General features: G+C 38.7%; 1 protein-coding gene across 2 annotated transcripts in view; it reads right to left on the bottom strand.

The window, feature by feature from the left end:
• Positions 1–19,358, bottom strand: part of lmx1bb (LIM homeobox transcription factor 1, beta b) — a 69,817-nt gene extending 50,459 nt beyond the window's left edge. The window contains exons 1-3 of one of the 2 annotated variants that reach the window (XM_058784967.1): positions 19,221–19,358; positions 17,778–17,902; positions 16,625–16,811 (exon numbers count right to left, since the gene is read on the bottom strand). In XM_058784967.1, the coding sequence (XP_058640950.1) occupies positions 16,625–16,811; positions 17,778–17,847 (257 nt within the window). In that variant the 5' untranslated portion in view covers positions 17,848–17,902; positions 19,221–19,358. Of the gene's footprint in view, positions 1–16,624; positions 16,812–17,777; positions 17,903–18,139; positions 18,424–19,220 lie in introns of those variants that run through there. The other variant, XM_058784966.1, reaches the window with a different exon arrangement.
• Positions 19,359–20,673: the final 1,315 nt, after the last annotated feature.

Here is a 20,673-nt window from a genome sequence, read left to right as displayed (position 1 = left end):
GGAGGCAGGAGGGATCAAGGCGAACGCTGGGAGACCAGAAAAAGTAAGGGAGAGAAAGCTAAGGAGAAAGAGGGGATAGCTTCAAAGCCGCCACATTCCTTAATACCCCCCTTAGGCAGAGCATTAACATGGCCAGGACTGGAATGCTCCTGTCACCCTATGCACACCATCACTGGCGTGAGCGATACCCCTAAAAACTCTTCTGTAAACACTTCTCACACTCTTAAAAGCAAAGGTTCCTTACTGGCACCGATGGTTCCATGAAGAACCTTGAACATCAATAAGGTTCCAAAAGCTTCTATTCCATAGAAGAACCATTTTTGGCTCCCAAAAGAACCTTTCAGTGAATACTTCTTAAAAGAACCATTTTTTTTGTATGAAAAACATTTGAATAATCTAAAGAACCTTTTTCCACTATAAAGAATCTTTTGTGCAGGTTCCATGGACGCTAAAGGTTCTTCTTGGAACCATAGATGCCAAACCTTTATTAAGAGTCTGGAACATTTCCATTGCACAAAAGGTTCTTTACAATGTGAAAAGTTCTTCAGATTATTGAAAGTTCTTTCACACTGATACAAAATTGTTCTTTAAAGAACTTTTCTCTGAAAGCATCTTTGGGGAACTCAAAATGGTTCTACTGCATTGCTACGAAAACTCCCTTTCGGAAGAGTGCACCTAACGCTTAATGGAAGCGTTTGAAATCAACAGTTACAGAACAATGCAAAAGTTACCGGGTGTGTCACACATCTGTTTTAAGGGATGAAAAATTAATTAATGTGTGAGAGATCAGAAGATGTCTTCAGAGGGCAAGAGGAGTGGAGCAGGGGTCAAGCCCAAGACCCTGAACACATTCTGTTACTGCACGGCACTGGCGATGTCCAAGCACCTCATAGATCAGAGCACGCTTATCCCCACACTTATCTCACCAGCAATAACTCCCAATTAAAACTCGAAGAGAGTAAAACAGATGAAGTGAGAGACAGGAACCAGAGGTTTCCGAGGCCGTTCGCCCCTTCCGTCTGCACCAGCCTCTTCATAAGCACGTGTTTGCACTCCAACGGACAGCCAAAACAAATCGCTCGCGACCCCACTGGCATATAAATTCTGATTATAGGGGTGAAATGTGCTTGTGGATTCCCTACCACACATTTCTGAGGTCTGTGTGGCCGTAAATAAATCAGAAAATCATCCCTAGTAGTTTCACCCGATCCTGCGCGGTCCCAAAAAACGATTTCTAACAAAAAACAATGTTTTGCTTCGGATGGGAATCAGTTTACTGGCTTTGAAAGTGGTAAACGTATTGGGATATGCAATGGTGATATAAACAAACAGCTGTGTTTTCATAATGATAACGGTTGGATAACAGATACGCGTGGCAATCAGGTCAATTAAGACTTGCAGAACACGAAAGAATTGGCATTTATTGTGAAAACTTGCCTGACACACATCGTATCATTTATACAGCGGATTGATGAATGTTTCCATGCAAAGCAAACCTGAAAAATAAACAAATGGGATGGTGAATGTAGGAAAGAAATAAGCAACTGTCAAGTATGATCTTCATTTGCTCACTGGCCTTTCAGAGAACAAATTGTTACAGTGCAATAAAAAATACGCAGAAATAGGATATAGGTCTGTGGTGTGAAGTTTCGTGTTTCTTTTTTTCTTGTTCATTTTTAACTACCATTGTTCTTATGTTTAAGAGGTCTGTTTTGCGTTTTCTCAGTTTTATTTTTCTTCACGGTAATAAAAATAACGAATTAAAATAATGGGCAACTCTCCACAGCATGAGCCCCCGCCGTGGGAGGAGCTGTAAAGCCGATGCTAACATGATTAACAGTGTTGACAACGAAAAAATAAAGAGTAAGAAAAAACATGCCCTCTCTATTTATTTTTCCTGTTCCCTTCTATGCTGTTTTTCCCTGCTTTTCTTTGATCCTGTGGGTCTTATGAACCTTCCACATAAACAGCTACGTGCGAAGGACACTTTTAGTGCATCCTGGGCTTGATGCAATGCATCTGCATGGACGTCCCCAGAATCGCAAATCTCAAGGATGAAACGGACATCTACACTCATGCAACCTCTGGAAAATGACATCTCTTTCTATCTGAAATATCTTAAGAATAGGTTACACACTCCCAGTATAGCACCTAAACGCATTTGGAGGACAGAGAGTGAGCGCAAGCTTTGAAATATCAACCACTTGTGCAATTACCTACAGGCCTCTGGTGGTTTGCCGCCACAGGGCGAGTGTCCATCTCGAGGAGGACAGCTGAGACACGAAAACCAAGATAAAGAATGTGCACGCAACAGAAATCAGTCTCTGATGTCCACATCTCTGGAATATAATCAAGATACAAGCATAGTCATTAAAGGACCAAGGACAAAGTACTGATTTATAGGTAATGAGGGAATTGTAAATGTAGGATGTTTTTAAGATAAATACAAATTCTTTAAATACTCTAAATCCCATGTTACGACTGTTTATAGCTGTTCAATATACACTTTTCCTCTGTGGAATGAGAAAAAAAATTAAATAATAGAAAACAGCTCAGCTACGCCCAGCATTGTAAATTGGACTACAATTAGTCTCGGCATTGTGCATGTGCAACAACTGTCTACTCTGTAAAGTAAAAGAATATCATTTAACGTGTTTAGAGGTAATCAAAATGTGCAAATACTGCCACTTTCCTCTTATACTACCCTCAAAAGACACCTACTAACCCTAACCCTGGACAAACTCCTGCCCCTACGTGCACTCCTGTGAGAAGATGTAGGTTTCTCCATCAATTTTCCATTGAGATCTTCGTCCTCACAGATATCAAAGACTCAGGGTTAAATAACTGATTAAATAATAATGAAGGAAACAGAAATGCAAATGCAACCAGAGAAGAAATGAACACTGATTGCAGAGGCCAAGTAAGAATTTCCATTTGGGGTTGCCAAAGCACCGTTAAATGTTATGGGCACATCAGGGTGCAAAGAGAGCCTGTTGGTCAGCCCAGAGGGGAGTACGACATCTGACACAGAGCAGAGGCGTTCTGGACCACGCAGACCCCATGCTTCAAAAGAACCGCATGGGAAACAGACAACACCGCTATATTTGGGTCACAAACAGGGCCTTCCAGCAGAAAAATAGAAGAACAGGTATCATTTACTGAACGCAAGCAAAAACATATCCTAACGAAGTCACGTGAAATCTTAGAGCATATGCTGCTTACTTATTTATCTTGCTCTGACTTTCACCAACTGTGGTTGAACTCAAACCCAAGGGCCCCAACAGTTGTCGGGTCTCAGATGGAGTATGGCTTGAGGGCCGATCTCCAATGCTGTGTCAGGGATTCTGCTCTAGTTGTCGGTTCACTTTTATAGCTTCCTTGAAATATCTGTAAAAGAGGAGCTGGTGAGCTAAAGAAAGGGGTGTAAATCTCTTTTAATACTACAGAACCCTGTGTTAATGCTGCCTTCAGAAACTGCTCACTGTATTTCTCTCTCTCCCTTTCCCTCCTTTCTTCCTCGCAGCTCTCCGCTCATTACGTACAACATGGAACTAAACAACCACATCTTCAAATTCTGCACAACTAGAGGTGTTTTTCAGATACACTACATGAGCTCCGGCCAAGAGTCCACAAACTCTTCCTGTTTGGCTCTCAAGCTGCTCATTTGTCTTTCTCTCACTGGTCAGAAGAACGAAACATTTCAATTACGAAAAAAAAGAAACTTCTCTCATAATCCTTGACGAATGTCCGCTGAGGTTCATCCGATGGCTGGCAAAAGAGTTTCTTCGCAGCTGCTCGCATGTCTCCCACAGAGGGGAAAAAAAACACATATGGGTGGGAGATACTTGGAGTTCTCAAAAAATAATGATGTTTGAGTCTTTTGATTGATCATACATCTCTCCCTGGAGTTTGATACGGTTTTTGGGAGACTTAAAAACCTGACAGAGAGAAATACAGCCTCAGAGAATGAGGAGAGGTCGGTATCGAGAAAACATTCGCTGGAGTAATGCAAGGCCTGTCTGAACAACAGACTGTTGGTGAATAAAACGTCATGTTGTACCTGCACTGATGACATCACTACGAAATAACAATCGAGCAGAAAGGAGCGTTGGGACAAAGCGAACGAAACCCTGGTGGAAAATCAAGGCCAGTTTTTCCTTCTCTTAAACTCTCAGGGCTGCGGTGAGCTTCAGCCCTATAATAAAATAATGCACAGCAGTGTGTGTAGTGGATCTCTGTTTGAAAAATACTTGTGGAGAAAAAGAAAAACACATGGTGCGTAGTGTGGCACAAAACATATTTCATGCATGACTTTGGAGAATGTTAATAAGGATTAGAAACATACTTCAACTAATGTTCGGGTTCCCTCATGGGGCCATGACTGATTTTTACTCATGTTTCTCGAATGTGGAGACATAACATCTGAGGTAAAAGTTAACATTTTTAAAAACAAAAAAGGTAGAAAACGCTTTTAGGGGTATAATTTGTGAGCACAGTACAGAAAAAGGAATCATTCTTCTCTCCTAATAGCTAATTCTGAGCAGTTCTCTTGCGTTCGCTCTCTTTCTGCAGTCTTTATTTCATTAGGATGTCATGTCAGGGGCCCTCAAGTCTCCCTCTGACCCCACACTCCGAGCACGGCTTCTGGTTAATGTTACATCGATACGGCTCTTGTAAAAAAATGCTTTAACGTACAATGTATGTTCGGTTTCCAAGGAAAGATGGACCAATTAATCTGATTATAGTCTCAAATCCGACAACATGTGTACGCGTGTATCTAAGCATGTGGGATGCAGATGTGCGGTGCGTATGTGCGTGCCTGCAAGCGTGTAACTGGTGGATCAGGCCAAAATGTTGAGAGGATACAGCAGCTGCCCTTCCACTGCGAATAAACTGAACATCAGCTCTTCAAAAGCTCTGCAGCCTGTCAGATACTGAAACATCGGCACTACTTGAAAACCACGAAACAAATACGCCACCATGCGCAGTCACTTTGTTAAAAAGGCAAAAACCCACAGCACAATGCCGCTGTGCCTGTGTGTGAGCATCGCATGGTATACGATGGTATTTTTCAAAATTAGGTTGGAGGTTTGTTATGGGGAGGAAAAATAAAAACTATGCTAAAGGTAAATAATAAACTGCAGCCATCCATGAAATCATGTATAGCAATGACAGAACAATAAAGAGTGTTTAAATGTCAAAATGACACTTTTCCCAAAGGATATACGAACAATCAAAATTGGCCACAATTCTGCATCCCAAAGCAAAACTAGTTAGGATTTAGCATATCCACATTTTCTCATCACATGATGCTGTGCAGTCATGTACAAAGACAACTCAGCAACTGTATGCAAATACAGCCCACGTGTGAGTGACAGACAGCTGCTTTGAGACTGGGAAATAACGACAGGAAAGAGCAATGAAAGGGATACAGAAGTGAAATCATAAACCTCTGTCCAAGCCTTCATGCTCCATTTGATATCATAACACTAAAGCACTTAACACTTCAGAGCAGATCATTTGTACTTCTCCACTTACATCACTGGGTCCAACGTTATGGACGATATGTTTGCATGGCTCTCTTATGAAAGCTATGATACTGTCCTTGCTTTGATTTTGCTTTGTTAATAGTATGCAAATTGTTTGGGAGAGCATCTTACCCAGACCACTTATTCTGTTGGTTTGTGATTCAAAAATGTGTTGCAAGTCTATTCTAATATATCAAAACAATGCTAAATGCAAATTGTAAACAAATGCAAAAATGTTTGATTTTAAGGACATTTTTGTTGACTTTTGCACTATTAGCAATTGTGGCACTGTGCCACTTGATTTCCGGTGTAAAATTTGGATCCTGAAACAAAATCACGGATTTGAACTGGTGCTTCTGCTGATAGGTAAAACATATCACGCAGATTAGAGGAGAGGTAGGAAATGGCAAAATATGAGAGCAGAACATAAAACAGCAAAATAAAAAAGGTTCAGCGTCACACACAGTCTTTTCTAAAAGACTTATTCACAAGACACTGCCCCAATTCAAAATTACCTTTCAAAAAATTAGCCTGTTGTAGCAGTACATGGTAAAGTGATGGAATCAGATGGTGTTGGAAATAAACATCATTATGGTATTTCTTGTACCACAGTATTTACACAGTACATGTCCAAAAATTCAAGTATTTTTATTTTGAATGATTTCATACATTTTGTTTGAAAAGTCTTTACCTGTATAACACAGTCATTCACAATTTTCACATACAGGTGTTGAACCTACTAAAGACCTTCGATGCTGCAAAATGAGAGCATTTCCAATGGATTGTAGATAAATATTCCTCTCAATCCAATGTTCTTTTCTTTGTTTTCAATGATTTGGGTATTGCAATGTTTTACTGAGTGAAAGCTGCACCAAAACGAGTCTGTGAGCGAGCTGTCTGAATGATCTGACAGCTGAAAGACTGAATCACAAACTGAATCGTACAGTTTTGCAGATCAGTTTATCCTATTCGTTCAGAAGAACTGACTCAAAGAAATTATTCATCCAAGAATCAACATCGCTAGTTCCAAACAGAAAACGACAGACATGCTGACAGGGAAAATGGACATGATATTTGTCAAAAAGTTGAGATCAATATTGAGATGTTTTATGAGAGATACCACACCCTATGCACACTAAAATTAAAACACCAATCCAGAGCCTCACAACCAGTAAGAAAAGGCATTAGTCAAATAAAGAGTCTAGTATAGTTTCTGTACTTAACTACAGTCTGGTTTTATTCCATTAAATATTTTAATTTTAGACATTCATAGTATAACACCTTCTTTTAATTCTTTAACTCCTGTAAAGAGTACTTATGCAAACAAGGATGAATGTGAGAGCAAATTGTTTGGATTGCAGCAGACTGTTTATCTCACAGACGGAGATGTTTTTGGGCGCGTGAGGCGTTCAGGCTTTGCCCTCAGGTGGTTTGGCACCGTGTCCCACCACTACAGAGCTGAAGAAGGAGGGCAGAGGAGAGTCTGGCGCACGGTGTGATGTGGAGCTGGAGGTCAGGGCTCTGCCGCCTCTCCAGCTGAGCACCAAGCGCCACACACCGGCTCTGGTTTCATGTTCTGGGCCGGGGGTCAGGATCGCTTTCCCCCTGCTAACTGCAGGGGCAGGGGCCGCTCCTCACGCCTGACAACAGACAGACGCCCACCTCGGGAGGGGGGAATAGACTTACTCACTCGCTCCCAAGAAAAAACAACAGAAGCAGGGAAGCCAGGAGACGAGATGGATTGGTCTGAGATGGAGAACATGTTTGAGGCCATAACAGAAATGTTTGACTCTTTTTAGGGGTGAAATATGCAAAAGTCAGGTCTATCTATTCACCATATGTGAGTTTAGCTTTGTTTCTCATTCAGTCCTTACTGCTGAATAAGCAATTCTAAGGTTCAATGTTTCTTCGAAACACTATTATGTCTGAACAGCATGTTTGTGTTTGTGGTTATGAATCCTGCCAAAAAGGATGGGCATCGAGAGGACTGGTAAAAAGTGTACTATCAAAACAACAGCATTCACAAGGTAAAACAGAATAAAGAGGATGCATTGTTTGACACAAAAACAAAGAACGCGTAATATCTCAATATTAATCAGCCAATATTTGAGGTTTTTTGGCGTCGCTTGTATGTAAACAAAGACACATGAGTCTTCATTAAAATGGCACTGTGAAATAAATCATTTTCCTTTATTCGATTTTCAGAAATCCTCAATATTTCATTCCCTCATCCACCTTTTTTTTTTTTTTTTTCCAGACTAGCAGATCATTTTGCTGCACTTGCGAGTGGTGGAAATTCCCAGGAAGATGTATTGTGGCTCTTTTCAGAGAAATATTAGCATCCAGCCAGGAGAGACATGGAAATACAGCGGAGAGGGGGAGAGAAAGGAGGGAAAAAGGCACAGACGATCAGTATCGTACTTTCAGAAATTGTTGCTGGGGTTTTGGGGGTTGCCTCACAAAGGTGGCACCCCTTTGTAAAAAAGCAAGATGAGACCTGACCTAAAAATGGCATCACAGAGATGATAAAAAAACAAACAACAACAACAAAAAAGATCTGTTCTTTTTCTATTAATATAATATTCTGGGTTCAATAAGTTCAGTTTACAGCATTATGGTGAGTGCCACAAAACTTAATGTTGACTTGTCTCTTGTTTTCTTTACAAAAGCAACAATTAAGGTTACAATGAGGCATTTACATTGGAAGTAAATGAGGCCAATTTTTGAACGATTGAAAAGTAGAAATGTAACGCTTATAATTTTAGAAAAGCACTTACATTAATTCTTGTTTAAACTTGTATTTTATGTTAGCTGTAAAGTTTTGTAATCATTATGGTTGCTTTAGGTTTTACATTGTCGTGGAAACAAAAATGTACAACTGGACATAATTTTAGGTTAGTATGCTGTTTCACACTATAATCACATTAACAGTAACTGTTTTCCATTGTTTTTCTGTTTAGCCGTTTTTCCATTTTAAAATTTATAAATTGGTCTCATTTACTTCCATTCTAAGTGCCTCACTGTAAACCAGATTTCCTTCTCTCTTTCTTTCCTTTTTTTTTTTTCTTTAAGAAAAGCATGGACAAGCGGCTTTGTTGTAATCAACATTACGCCACGAATGCTGTTGATCGATCTTAACTTGCACTGAACCCTGAATATTCCTTAAATTTATACGACTATAAAATTAAAGCCAATTGTGTTTACACTGCTGTGGCTTTGTGTTTAACTCCTCTGAATCGTCTGACAGAAGAATATTACAATTTTAAACATCTGCAATCCAGTTAGCTGCTTACTCAACTCTTTTTTTTCCTGTCTCAACTCCATCACTGTGCCTTCTATTGACTCCGCCCATCATCCAAATATTTCCACTCTCCACTTTTTGAAGCCGCCATGGGTCTTTTGACCTCCAGCACAAATCATTTTAGCTGCTTGCAGGGGGCTCGCAGTCCCATGGAGGTATGGAAATACGATCCCCACCATCTCCTGCTCACGTTTGTTTTCCTTGGTCCAGTCCTTGGGCCGATCAGCAGCGATCCCCATAGCGACAGAAGATCAGGACCGTGGGTGGGGAAACAGAAGGTCTTGCTGGTCAGAACACTGTTTTTTCAGTTTACTTTAACCTGTCTTCTACTTCAGCTTCCCCTCAACCCGCAACATTCAGGATTCAGGATTTTGTCCCGGATACACACTGAGCATTGACACACTCGCTTTGATGCACAACAGGATGAAGCCATTTAATTTTCATATACAAATGAAGCACACATGCATATGTGATCCTGGACCACAAAACCATAAGGGTCAATTTTTTTAAATTGAGATTTATACATCATCTGAAAGCTGAATAAATAAGATTTCAATTGATGTATTGTTAGGATAGGACAATATTTGGCCGAGATACAACTATTTGAAAATCTGGAATCTGAGGGTGCAAAAAAAAATAAAAAATAAACATTGTCCAAATTAAGTTCTTATCAAAGCATATTACTAATCAAAAATTAAGTTTTGATATATTAACGGTAGGAATTTTACAAAATATCTTCACATTACATGATCTTTACTTAATATTCTAATGATTTTTGGCATAAAAGGAAAATTTATTATTTTGACCCATACAGTGTATTTTTGGCTATTGCTACAAATATACCTGTGCGACTTATGACTGGTTTTGTGATCCAGAGTCACATATGTATAACTCACATTATCATGTACAAGACATTTAAGAGGTATATGATTTCACAGTTTTAGCAATCAGCCTAGGTTTTCTTGGTTTTGAGCAGAAGCTTATGAGGCATTTACAATGAAAGTTAATAAGGTCAATTTTTGCAGGATTTAAAAATATGAAGTTTATAATTTTATAAAAACATTTACATTAATTCTGTTTAAACATGCATTTTATTTAACATATCTGCTTGTAGAACAAGTTTAAGATTCTTCTCATGAAACCTGAGGCTGACTTCTAAAATTTGATCCAAAAAAAACCCTTACAATTCCATCAACACTGTTTAATGTTACAACCACTTCAAATATTGCAGCCAACCACTGCAAACACCAGGATGTGCTCAATTGTAAGAATTCAATTGCTAACCAGAGTAACTTATCCAACATTTCTGTTTAATTTTCCTAAAAGGACCATACAAGTAATATGACAACACTCAAGAACGTTTCAACTGCTGTTCTTCTCTTTTCTTTTATAATGAAACTAAAGAAATATCAGAATGCGGAATGCGGCGCTTTAGAACTGTGGTTGTGAAGAGGAAGGTAATTGGCTGGTTGAGGTAATCAGATTGGTTTCAGAGCATCTGATCTGGAGTCTAACAGACTTCCAACTAGTTGAATGAGTAAATAAAGAACTGTGGGAGCTCCAGCTGAAGACAGATTACCTCTAGCTCCAGGAGGGTTCCGACCCGGAGAAAGCTTATTCCACGTGAAGGAAAACTGAGCGGGCACAAAAGACCACAAAGCAACCAGCAAAAGTCATTCTTTCAAGTGACCCTTAAAACACTCTTATATAGGACCCAAACATGGTGAGGCAGGTTTTCAAATTTAAAGTTGACCCAAAAATGAATATTCTGTCATCAATTACTTAATCGCATGTTGTTCCAAACACTTCATTTGAAGGTGTCCTTGTTACACATGTTACATGTACTATTGTAACAACAATAAATTATGCATAATTATATTCAAGTAACCCTAAACCAAACCCTATAATCCTAACCCTAACCAGGGTTAGTAAGTTATAAGTAAATGTAGTTAATTAATGTTACTCAGTACTTAAATGTAACAAGGACACCTTAAAATAAAGTGTAAACTGGAACACTGGGGTCCAAACAAAGTTCTTAAAAGAATACATTTTAAGACATCTTTTGTGTTCCACAGAAGAAAGAAAGTCAGGTTTGTATCCACATGAGGGTGGGTAAATTATGTCAGAATCTTTCATTTTTGGTGGAATATCCAATGGTACACCTGCCAAAATTCCAAAATGCTACTCGTTATAGGCTATTTCTGGACTTTTCCGTCATCAAGGGCTTTTTATTTTATGAAAATGCCTTCTGAATAAGGGTTAAATGGAGGGAGCAAACTGCCTAATGCGTGTGTGACTGTGCCTGAGCCTCATAAGATCCCTCTCATGCTCACTTGGCTGTGAGAGAGGTTTCGGAGGGAGGAAGTGGCAGTGGTGCCATTCCAAAGCACTGTCCCATTCCACCTCATTCTTCCCTCTGACACAAATAAGAGGATTAGGGCACACAGCTTCCGTCAGTCCCTCCATTCAAGACAATACGGCGAAGAGCTTAGTAAGATAGCCTTGGATAGCGGAGCAGACCTGTCATTCAAATCAGCTAGTACTATGGCGGTTGGGAGGCTAATCTCATTAGGATATGACAAAGAAAAAGAGGGAGAGAAAGAGTCTGAGAAGTCCAAGATGAGATTTGATTATCATCCTCATAACTTGCATCTAAGACATGCGCCAAGCTTAAATCTTCTTGTCTATGACAAGACAGTTGAAACACTCTCACAAGACAGCTTAATAGTCCAGGATTATTTCGGAGGATGTGGAGACTTTGAAAGAAACCAATAATTGTTATATCACTGGATTATTATGTTGCTGTTGTTTTTGCATTTACAAATTCTACTTTTTCCCTCTTTGCTTTCATTTGCAAACTCAAGATTCTTGTTTTGAGATAAACCCACTTGCAAAATGTCTTCATGCACAGATAGAATGTGTTAGGTGGGTGTGATAGTGGGCCGTGGGCGAGCCACATGCCCCATGGCACCACTTGCCATCCCAGTGCCAGTGTTTTCTAGCATATCTGTGAAAAGCCTGTGTAGGAATAACACTGTGGAGACACTGAGCTTCATCATTATGTTGAGAACACTGTGGAACGGAGACAAGAAAAGAGCCTACAGCAACATTAGAGAGGAATGATGGAAAGATATCGTGCTTATGGCTTCTTAATATTATACTAAAACAGAAAGAATCTTTTTATTTGCATAGTATGATATATCCGTTTATGTGTGCGACTAAGTAAACCAAATTGTAAGTTGATTCCCCTGAAATAAACACTGTGGCTCAGCATCTCAACCAGTCCAACTCAGAAATGCATCTTAAATTGCAATTGGTGGCGGGGTTATCTGTTTGTTGAACCAATGGATGAAAAGGGGCGTGCTCCTGTCATTTTTTACGCAAATCATTTTGATGTTATAATGGCGAAGAAATTACACACTTTTAGTTTTAGGTGATTTATATGAATATTTGATGCTGCAGTAACATCTATTTATTTAAGCTTATTCTTAGCAATCATTATATAAATAGTACAACAATACATACAATGTGTGTGTGTGTGTGTGTGTGTGTGTGTATATATATAATATATATAAATCATTAAGTGTGTCAAACTGGAGTCAACAAAAACATTGAGGTCAATGCAAACAAATGAAAACTAGTGGCTGTGACAACATTTTCATAATCTCACATTCATAATATAGAGTGGTTCAAGAAATGTTAGCTTCTGCAAGTACTATATTTATAATAGTAAAATAAATACCCTTTAAAGTTGGCTCTGGCTGGCACATTAAGCATATAGACATAGCATACATATTTTCCATGGTTAAATACTATCACAGCTGTGGAGTTACATGTCAAGGACATTAAGTAACAACAGTCACACATCTAAAAGAGGAGAGACACACAGAGAAAACTAAATCATCTATTCCACGGGTGAATTTAAAAGCAAAACCCAGTCATCTAACGCTCCCCTCTACACCAGAATAACATCCCGTTAGGTCAAAGCGTTAAACGTCTGATGGTGGGGGGTATGTGGCATAGTCAAGAGATGACAGATGATTGCATCATTTTAATGCTGCCAGGAGAGGCTGGGCTAATGTTGACACAAAACCTAATACTTCCTTGCAGAGGAACAGGCTGGCTCAGGCTCGGCCTCATCCCAGAGCAGAGCGCTACGACGGCCTTCAACACGGCAAGCAAAAAGCCCTGAACGCTGCAGGATTAGTACCCGCCTCACTTCTCTAAACGTGCGAGTACTACCTTTTCTCACACGTCCATCGAAACACTGCTTTTTACATTTTTATATTTATACAACTAGCGAAACAAGTATTCAAATACATCTCAAATCATTAATAAATCATTATGCTGATCTACAGGTTATTTTAACTGAAATAAAAACAGGAGAGTAAAGGCATTCTTGGTAAAAACACGATGTCAGTGTGTACTGGGAGGGTGTACGGCTCCAGTCATGTAGAAAACACACTGCCAGGCCCAAAATCCACTCATGTCAGCGGGAATGCAGCATCCCGCTCGCAAAGCAGAGCTAATTAAAAAACAACACATCGCAGGAGGACGCCCCCACGGTGCTAAAATAGAACTATCAGCACACCAGGGGATCATCCACAACTTCCTACTTCAAGCAAATTATCCCTGGACCAAGACTAACAACAGACTTGAGCCAGGTTCCACTGACACTAAAGGCCAGACGAGAACATTTGAACACTCAGCATTTGAATAATACAGAAATATATACTCATCGGTTAAACAAAAATGAATAAAAGAAGTTGAGGCATATCTATCTACCTATCTATCTATCTATCTACACACACAAACCCTGAGTGCACAGAAACCCTCCTTACCTACTTCTCTCATGGTACAGAAATCCTGTTGTCTATTTGAGAATAATTCAAATCACAACAATGAGTTAAATACAACAGCAAGGAACATTTTGTCTCTCTCTCACATACAAAAAAATCTTTGCTGAAAACAACTTCTAATCTAGAGGAAGTACATGCATTATTCACATTTTCATAACATTAGAAACAACAATCATTCTTTTCCTTTGCAGCAAATCTATTCTGATCATTTTGAGTATTTATTAGGATAAAAACAAAGGAATTATTAAAATAAGTAGGCTATATAAAATATATTTATATGTATGTGTAAATATATGAATTTATAATTATAGTAACATTTACTGATAAGAAAATAGCATTTCTAGCTTCCATGAATTTAAAATTAAATTTTAAGATAATAAAAGGTGTTTGTCCAAACTACTTTGTAAATGTTTTTAAATTACTTTAATGACAGACGATTTATAATAGTCTATTAAGGTTATGTTTTTTTTTTTTTTGTTTTTTCAACTTTAGGAAAGAAAGAAAGAAAGAAAGAAAGAAAGAAAGAAAAAGAAAGAAAGAAAGAGCAGGCTGCCTGGAAGTGGCGTTGCAATTCCAAGTAATTCCGATTAATTTACAATACAGTAAACAGAATTCCCACTAATAGTTTGAAAACACAATTATATTTCCATAACCTGTGTCTTTAATTGGCACTAACGCAAAGGTCTGCTCGGCCATTTAAAGAACATTATATGCAGATCGTAATTCCAAAGCTAATCCTCTAATAACGAAAGCCTGTTATTCCAAGTTACTCTTGAGCTGCAGCGAGGTGAAATTTCCGCGCCAAAACAAGCTATAAATTCCCGCCGGTAAGCTCGTGCTGTAAATAGCTGACAGAGAGGTGTGAATATGAACGTTTGCCCAATGTTGTGATTTACGGTTCTAATGATTATAGGGCATGAATCAATTGATGCTAGTATGTCATTAGGCGGAGTTCCACCAGAAACGGCCAAAGGCTTCAACTTCGTGCCACGGGCGCTTTGCGGGGCTGACAAGTACAACCTAAATGAACGTCATAAAAGTCAAAAAGGTGCCAATTACATCTACTAAGTGGCCCGTCATTGCGAAATAAATAAACAAATATTACTGCCATAGCTACCTGTGTAGCGCGCGTGTGAGGGGACCCCCATAGTAGAGGTGTGAAATGAAACGGCTGTTTATGAAATGGAAAGGTTTTTTTAATGCGAGCAAAAAAGGACATCAGCCCAGGAAAACATGGTTTACACGAACCTAATACCTGATTGACATTCACAAGGCTTTAGAAAACATAAGATTTCAAGTGGTGGATGCAAAGACAAAAGTAAGAATAACAGGTTTGCCAAACAGGTAAACAAACAGTCATTTAAATATGCTGTGCAGGCCTAGCCTAATCTAGCCTAAATATAATACCATACTAAAAGAAAAACGTTTTCACATGTTTGGCCTGTCTCAGCGCTAGCTGCTGTCTCCAGGGCAATAGAATATAAAACCAGAACTATGAAATTAATTTTGTTAACACTAACTCTTCACGGTCAAGCCGAAAGAATCGGTGACTATTAAAGTCAGGCGGTAGATATGGCCCTTTAATTATTGCATGGTGTCGGACAGGGACCTCCCAGTTATCACCATGAGAGAGGGAGCGATATTTCAAAACCCCTGACACAAAAGCTTGCAAAAGTAGTGACATACATGGGGAGAAGACATGCAACATAAGGCGCCCCGCGGTCCACTCACAGCTTCAGGACCGGGTGAATATCAACACAGCACCCACCCACTGTGCAAATTCATACTATTCCATACAATCACTACACACGATTTTATAACCGAGGAATAAGAAGTGCGATTCGAAAAGATTTGAATTGCTTAAAACGGTGTTTAAAAATAGGCATTTTGTATCTGCATCACTTATAGCGTTTGTACATTCATGACGGCAGGGTTAGGGGTTAATTAAATTAGAAACATTCTGCAACAGAAAGATAGAAATGGTCCACGATTGCAAAACTGCAATAACAACAACAGTAATAGGCCTATAATAGGTCTAATAATAATAAATTAGCTAAATAAAAAGATAAAATAAAAGTAATAAAAGAAGATAAAACAAGAGTGCGTAATTAAAAAAACAAAACCAAAAAAATAAATAAATAAAAACAATAGTGCGTTTATTATTTAAAGTCAGTCAAGAAATGAATGTGTGTGTGTGTGTGTGTGTGTGTATGCCATACCAGAAGTAATGCCAAATGTATCACTTAAATCATTTCTAACCATTTATGATTGGCATGTAAATGATGTAAATAAACGTAAAATTAAGATGAGTTAACCAGCATCCATCTGCGTTAAATGGACATGGGCCTACTATACGACAGGTGATCAAATAATTATGTCGTCCTCGACTGATCGAATGATCCAAGAAAAGACTAAATTAAATTAAATCGCTTAATTTTGGCTGCCATTACGTTGCAAATATGATCCAAAAAAATAAATAAACAAATAAATAAAAAATAAATAAAAAAATCCAGTGCAGTGTAAACTGAAATGAAAACTACCTCTCACTAAATAACAGGACTGACGCGTCTCAGTTTAGAAATAAGACAGTTTAGAACCGGACAACGCAGGAACTAAATTCATTATGACTATAACTTGCATAAATGCCTAATAAATATAAAAACAATTCTTCCACAATACCACAGTGCACTTGGCGTCACAATTGTAAAACCAACAAAGTTTTTAAGATGATGACAAGTTCAACAAAATCATACCATCAACACCACCATTCAGTTCAACTTCACGAACGGAAATATTGTGAGTGTTAGTGCGTAAAAACGGAAGATTTGACACTTTATTTGCTTGATCACAGTTGCAAAAAAATAAAGTCAAGCAGAAGCAATGAACCTGCGTGCGTGTGACACCAATAATATATTTCAAATAATCCATGCCCTTACTGTTGGTAGTCGTGTTTGCAGTAAAGTTTCCTCTCCCGGAAGTAGCAGCTGGTGGTGAGCGGTTGTTGACACACGGCGCATTGCAAACACTCCTCGTGCCATGAAGACTCGTTGACGCGCATCAGAAAGCGGTCAGATATCGGCCGCTGGCACCCCTCACACACCGCCTGGTGATGGCACTCCGTCCCTGGAGAGCAAATGCATCATTTTAATAATACTCTGACTTCATCTACATTTTTAAAAATAAGGATAAATAAATGGGCTATTGAACAAGTGGTTATGATGTAATTTTGTAATATTATGCTTCATTAAATAAACCAATATGACACGGTGAAGAAAAACAACAAATGGCGTGTGAATAATAACTGACAATTCACGAAAATATAGATAGGATTTATTAGTATTATTATTATTAGGATATATAGCCTACGCTTAGATTTTAAATAACGCTCAAACTATCAGCCAAAACTAAATCTCAAGAAAAGTTTGTATAAATGTGATTCTAAAATAATTGGCAATATAGCCTAATATATTTGTACGTTTTATTTAGCCTATTTGCCCTAATAACATTTGAAATCAAAATTGTTAGCCATTAAAAATGAAATCAAAAGATTATGGAATTGTGTAGGTGTTTTGTTGTTGCTTGTTTTTTGTGTGCGGTTGTTTTTTGTTTTTTTGCGGTAGGCCTATTTTTATTTTTATTTTTCCGGCGGTATTTAGATGATACAGATAGCCTATTAGTTAGAATGAACCAGCCATAATATTTGTGTAGGTGTGTGAATGAGAAATAAGTATAACGGTTTGTATCCAGAAAAGACAATACTGGAGCATCGAAATAAATACATTACGTTGTCCATGAAATGTAAGAAAAAAATAAATAAATACGTCAGCTGTGTATTGGGGTTATTCTCTCTGAGAAACAGCCTTTATTATTCGACAGTTATGCGGCCGGCCGGTAAAATGCATGACACTGGAGGTGTATAGCCTACATCCCAGCCGCCTGCACAGCTCGACTGCCACAGATCCAGCTTTAGTTCTCGCGCACGTCTCGATAAAAGCAGCATTATAAAATTATCTGAAACTATCTTTTTATTACAGGAATACGTGTTCACAATAGTAGGCTATAATATACTGAAGACAATGAATCATTTACCCAGCATAACTCCAAGCGTAGCCTGTCCCGACCGCAGCGGATGGTCTTCGATTTTTATACCGTCCAACATCTTTAAATATCCCCACTGTTACCAGCAAGGAAGCGCCGTCCTATTGACTCAGGACCTGTTGTAATATCCACAACAACACATTTGTCAGAGTTGTCCACGCTTCAAATCCCAAAACTATAGCACATAACATTACAGAAATCTCAATCTCACGGCTTTGCCGCTAAAATGGCCAGCTCAAGAAAACTTTTCATTGCAATTGCCACTTGCAAGATTAGTATTTGCTCTCGATCAAACCTTGACACAGAAGGACAACAAGACGTAACTATAAAACTTAAAACACGCACTAAATCACCTGTTAATTAATGGCCGGGTCAATCTAGACGTTTTCTGCACGAAGCGCAAAGTTTGTATCCCGGCAGTGCTGTCACGAACTGCAAGGGAAGATCCTCCCTTTCCTACACCGTGCACAAGTCGTCTCGTCCCGCAGAAAGTTTTCAGGAAATTAGTAAAATCCACGAAAACGTAAAGGAGATGTCTAAACGTTAACTCTTAAATTAGTGCTCCATTTGGCTCCCTGCAGCTTGAGAAAGCTCAAAACTGAGATATGCTTGAGAGAAAGCACCCTCCCCTTTTGGTCGCGTCACTTTGCAGACTATTGACTGACATAGGGATGCTATTGGTGCGCCTGTGTTCGTGCATTCTGCAGAGTGGAACTAAATGCGTTCCGCCTCCAAAATCGCATTGCCTCCCAAACTAGAGGCGCACAAGGATGGTAAACAACGTTACGAAAATTGTGGTGAAACAAATGAGTCTAAAAACACAGTCTAATTCAGACAAAAGCTTGGCCTAAAGAAAGAAAAAAAGAAAGAAAGAAAGAGAGTCTACAAATTCATACATTTATATATATATATTCATGTTTTCGATCATTTCAAGTAAGAATTTTGATGCCTGTCAGACTATGTAAAAATGTTGCATTTAAAGCCCTCAGAAATTTTTAAAACAAGTAGCCTAATGCGTACATATATTTTTATAGACAGTGGCACGCATTTGACAACATTTTTTACAATATGCGATTTGCGTAATAAGCAACTGCTTCTGTCAATTTAACGAAATTACAAAGAGAGAGACGGCAAATGCGTTTTATCTGTCAGCAACACAACAACAATGTATTATTAATGTTAATTTTATTATTGATTATTATTATTAGTAGTAGTAGTAATAGTAAGAGTACTTTTATTGTGTTAATGCTACAGTGCGATTACGATGAATACACGAGAAACATGTGTTTTGTAATTAATCTGTGGCAATGTTTGCAATTACGCGATGTTTCTTTTGTAGTTAATCACAATAACCTTCAATTTGTATAATGCCTATTGTAATGTAAAATGTTACTGTTATTGTTGTTGATGTAAATAGATGGTGTCACTTCAAACCTTGAAGCGCATGTTACTCTTTGGTTTTATTCCGGCTGCTCCGAGGCCCTCTCCTCTCATGCAGAGGCTGCTGGCTTTGATATCAGGTAGCGGAGCATCACGCCTGGCCCGTCCGCATGCTTTGTGCTTTTGTGTCCATTATGAAGCCTCGAACCTTCTGACCCTCGTCTACGATGCACCTGGAGATCAGGGCTGATAACTACAGACAGCGGCTGACAGAGTCCGATGAAATAAAAAGCAAACCCTTGTGCAGTCCTATAGGATGGCAGAGATGGAGTAATAATACTACCGATTACACAGAAAAGATAAAAATCGAGCTAATGAGTTAAATGTCCCAGATTTTATTTAGTGAGCTTTGTGGTTTTGTTCCGGAGGGACCGCTTTGGTTAGATCTATTCTCATCAAAAAACCAATAAACCAATAAAAAGAGGACGCATCTGAACAAATGAAATGATGCAACAGATAAGCGATGAATCTTTTATACGTTATTAATATGTGTAGCTTCTTTGTAATTGTATTATTCTGTTACCTTGGCAATTTACTCAAGAGAGTTAATTCCAGTAAATCCATCCATTAGACATTTCGTCTTATTAAAAACAACGAAGAATCGCTTAAATGACAAATACATTTCGCACAGCGTAATTTATAGCAGTATTGTAAAGGAAATATTTTTTTGCTCACCGTTTTGATCATGAGGGAAAATAATAAATCAGCTGTATTTATGGCAGCTCCATGCTTCACAAATGTTTGAGACAGGCTAACGATAGCCATGACTACCAATGATATACATTGACTACCTATTGAGGGCAATTGTTAGGATCCCAGTGCTGGATATTTGGGTTGAGAACCACAAACGGTTGCGCCTTTCATCTTCAGGTCTTTATTAATTGCATGTGTCCTCAGTTGTTGCTAAGATTAACTACGCTCAAGTCAAGTCCTCGTTCTCTCTCTTTATTTATTTGGAAAAGTCAATCTCAAAGCATAAAAAGCCTCTTTTAAAATGTTTAAAATTCGTCAAAATAAGAAAAGAGAATGTGCAATATTGATTTAGCTCATTGCATATTTCATAACACATAATGGGATTTGGCCACTCAAACGTCAGTTTTTAATATAACTAATACTTGCGTTCAGTGCCTCAAGTCATATACTCAAGCATGAGAGTTAACACGCTCTTTTCCAAGCATCATATAGCTACACTGAGAGGGAGGAATGCACGCGCTTAACTCCTCGAGTTATACGGAATTCGTCACGCTCCCCTGTTACCGCCTCACTCCCGGGATTCCGTACTACCTCCGAGCCATTTAGGAGACTTCAAGCAGTCGCCAAGTGAGATACCTATGACGACCCTTCATTATCGAGTAACCCCCACCAGCCCAACACCTTCAAAGATATCTTCAGCTGACACTCAGAAAACCATAGGCCACGCCGGCCAGTTCATTACGGTCCACTAAAC

This window comes from Onychostoma macrolepis, chromosome 08 (genome assembly GCF_012432095.1).
Source record: "Onychostoma macrolepis isolate SWU-2019 chromosome 08, ASM1243209v1, whole genome shotgun sequence".
Classification (NCBI taxonomy): domain Eukaryota; kingdom Metazoa; phylum Chordata; class Actinopteri; order Cypriniformes; family Cyprinidae; genus Onychostoma; species Onychostoma macrolepis.
The sequence above is the reverse complement of the archived record's forward strand: the minus strand, read 5'-3'. Positions and strand labels throughout refer to the sequence as shown.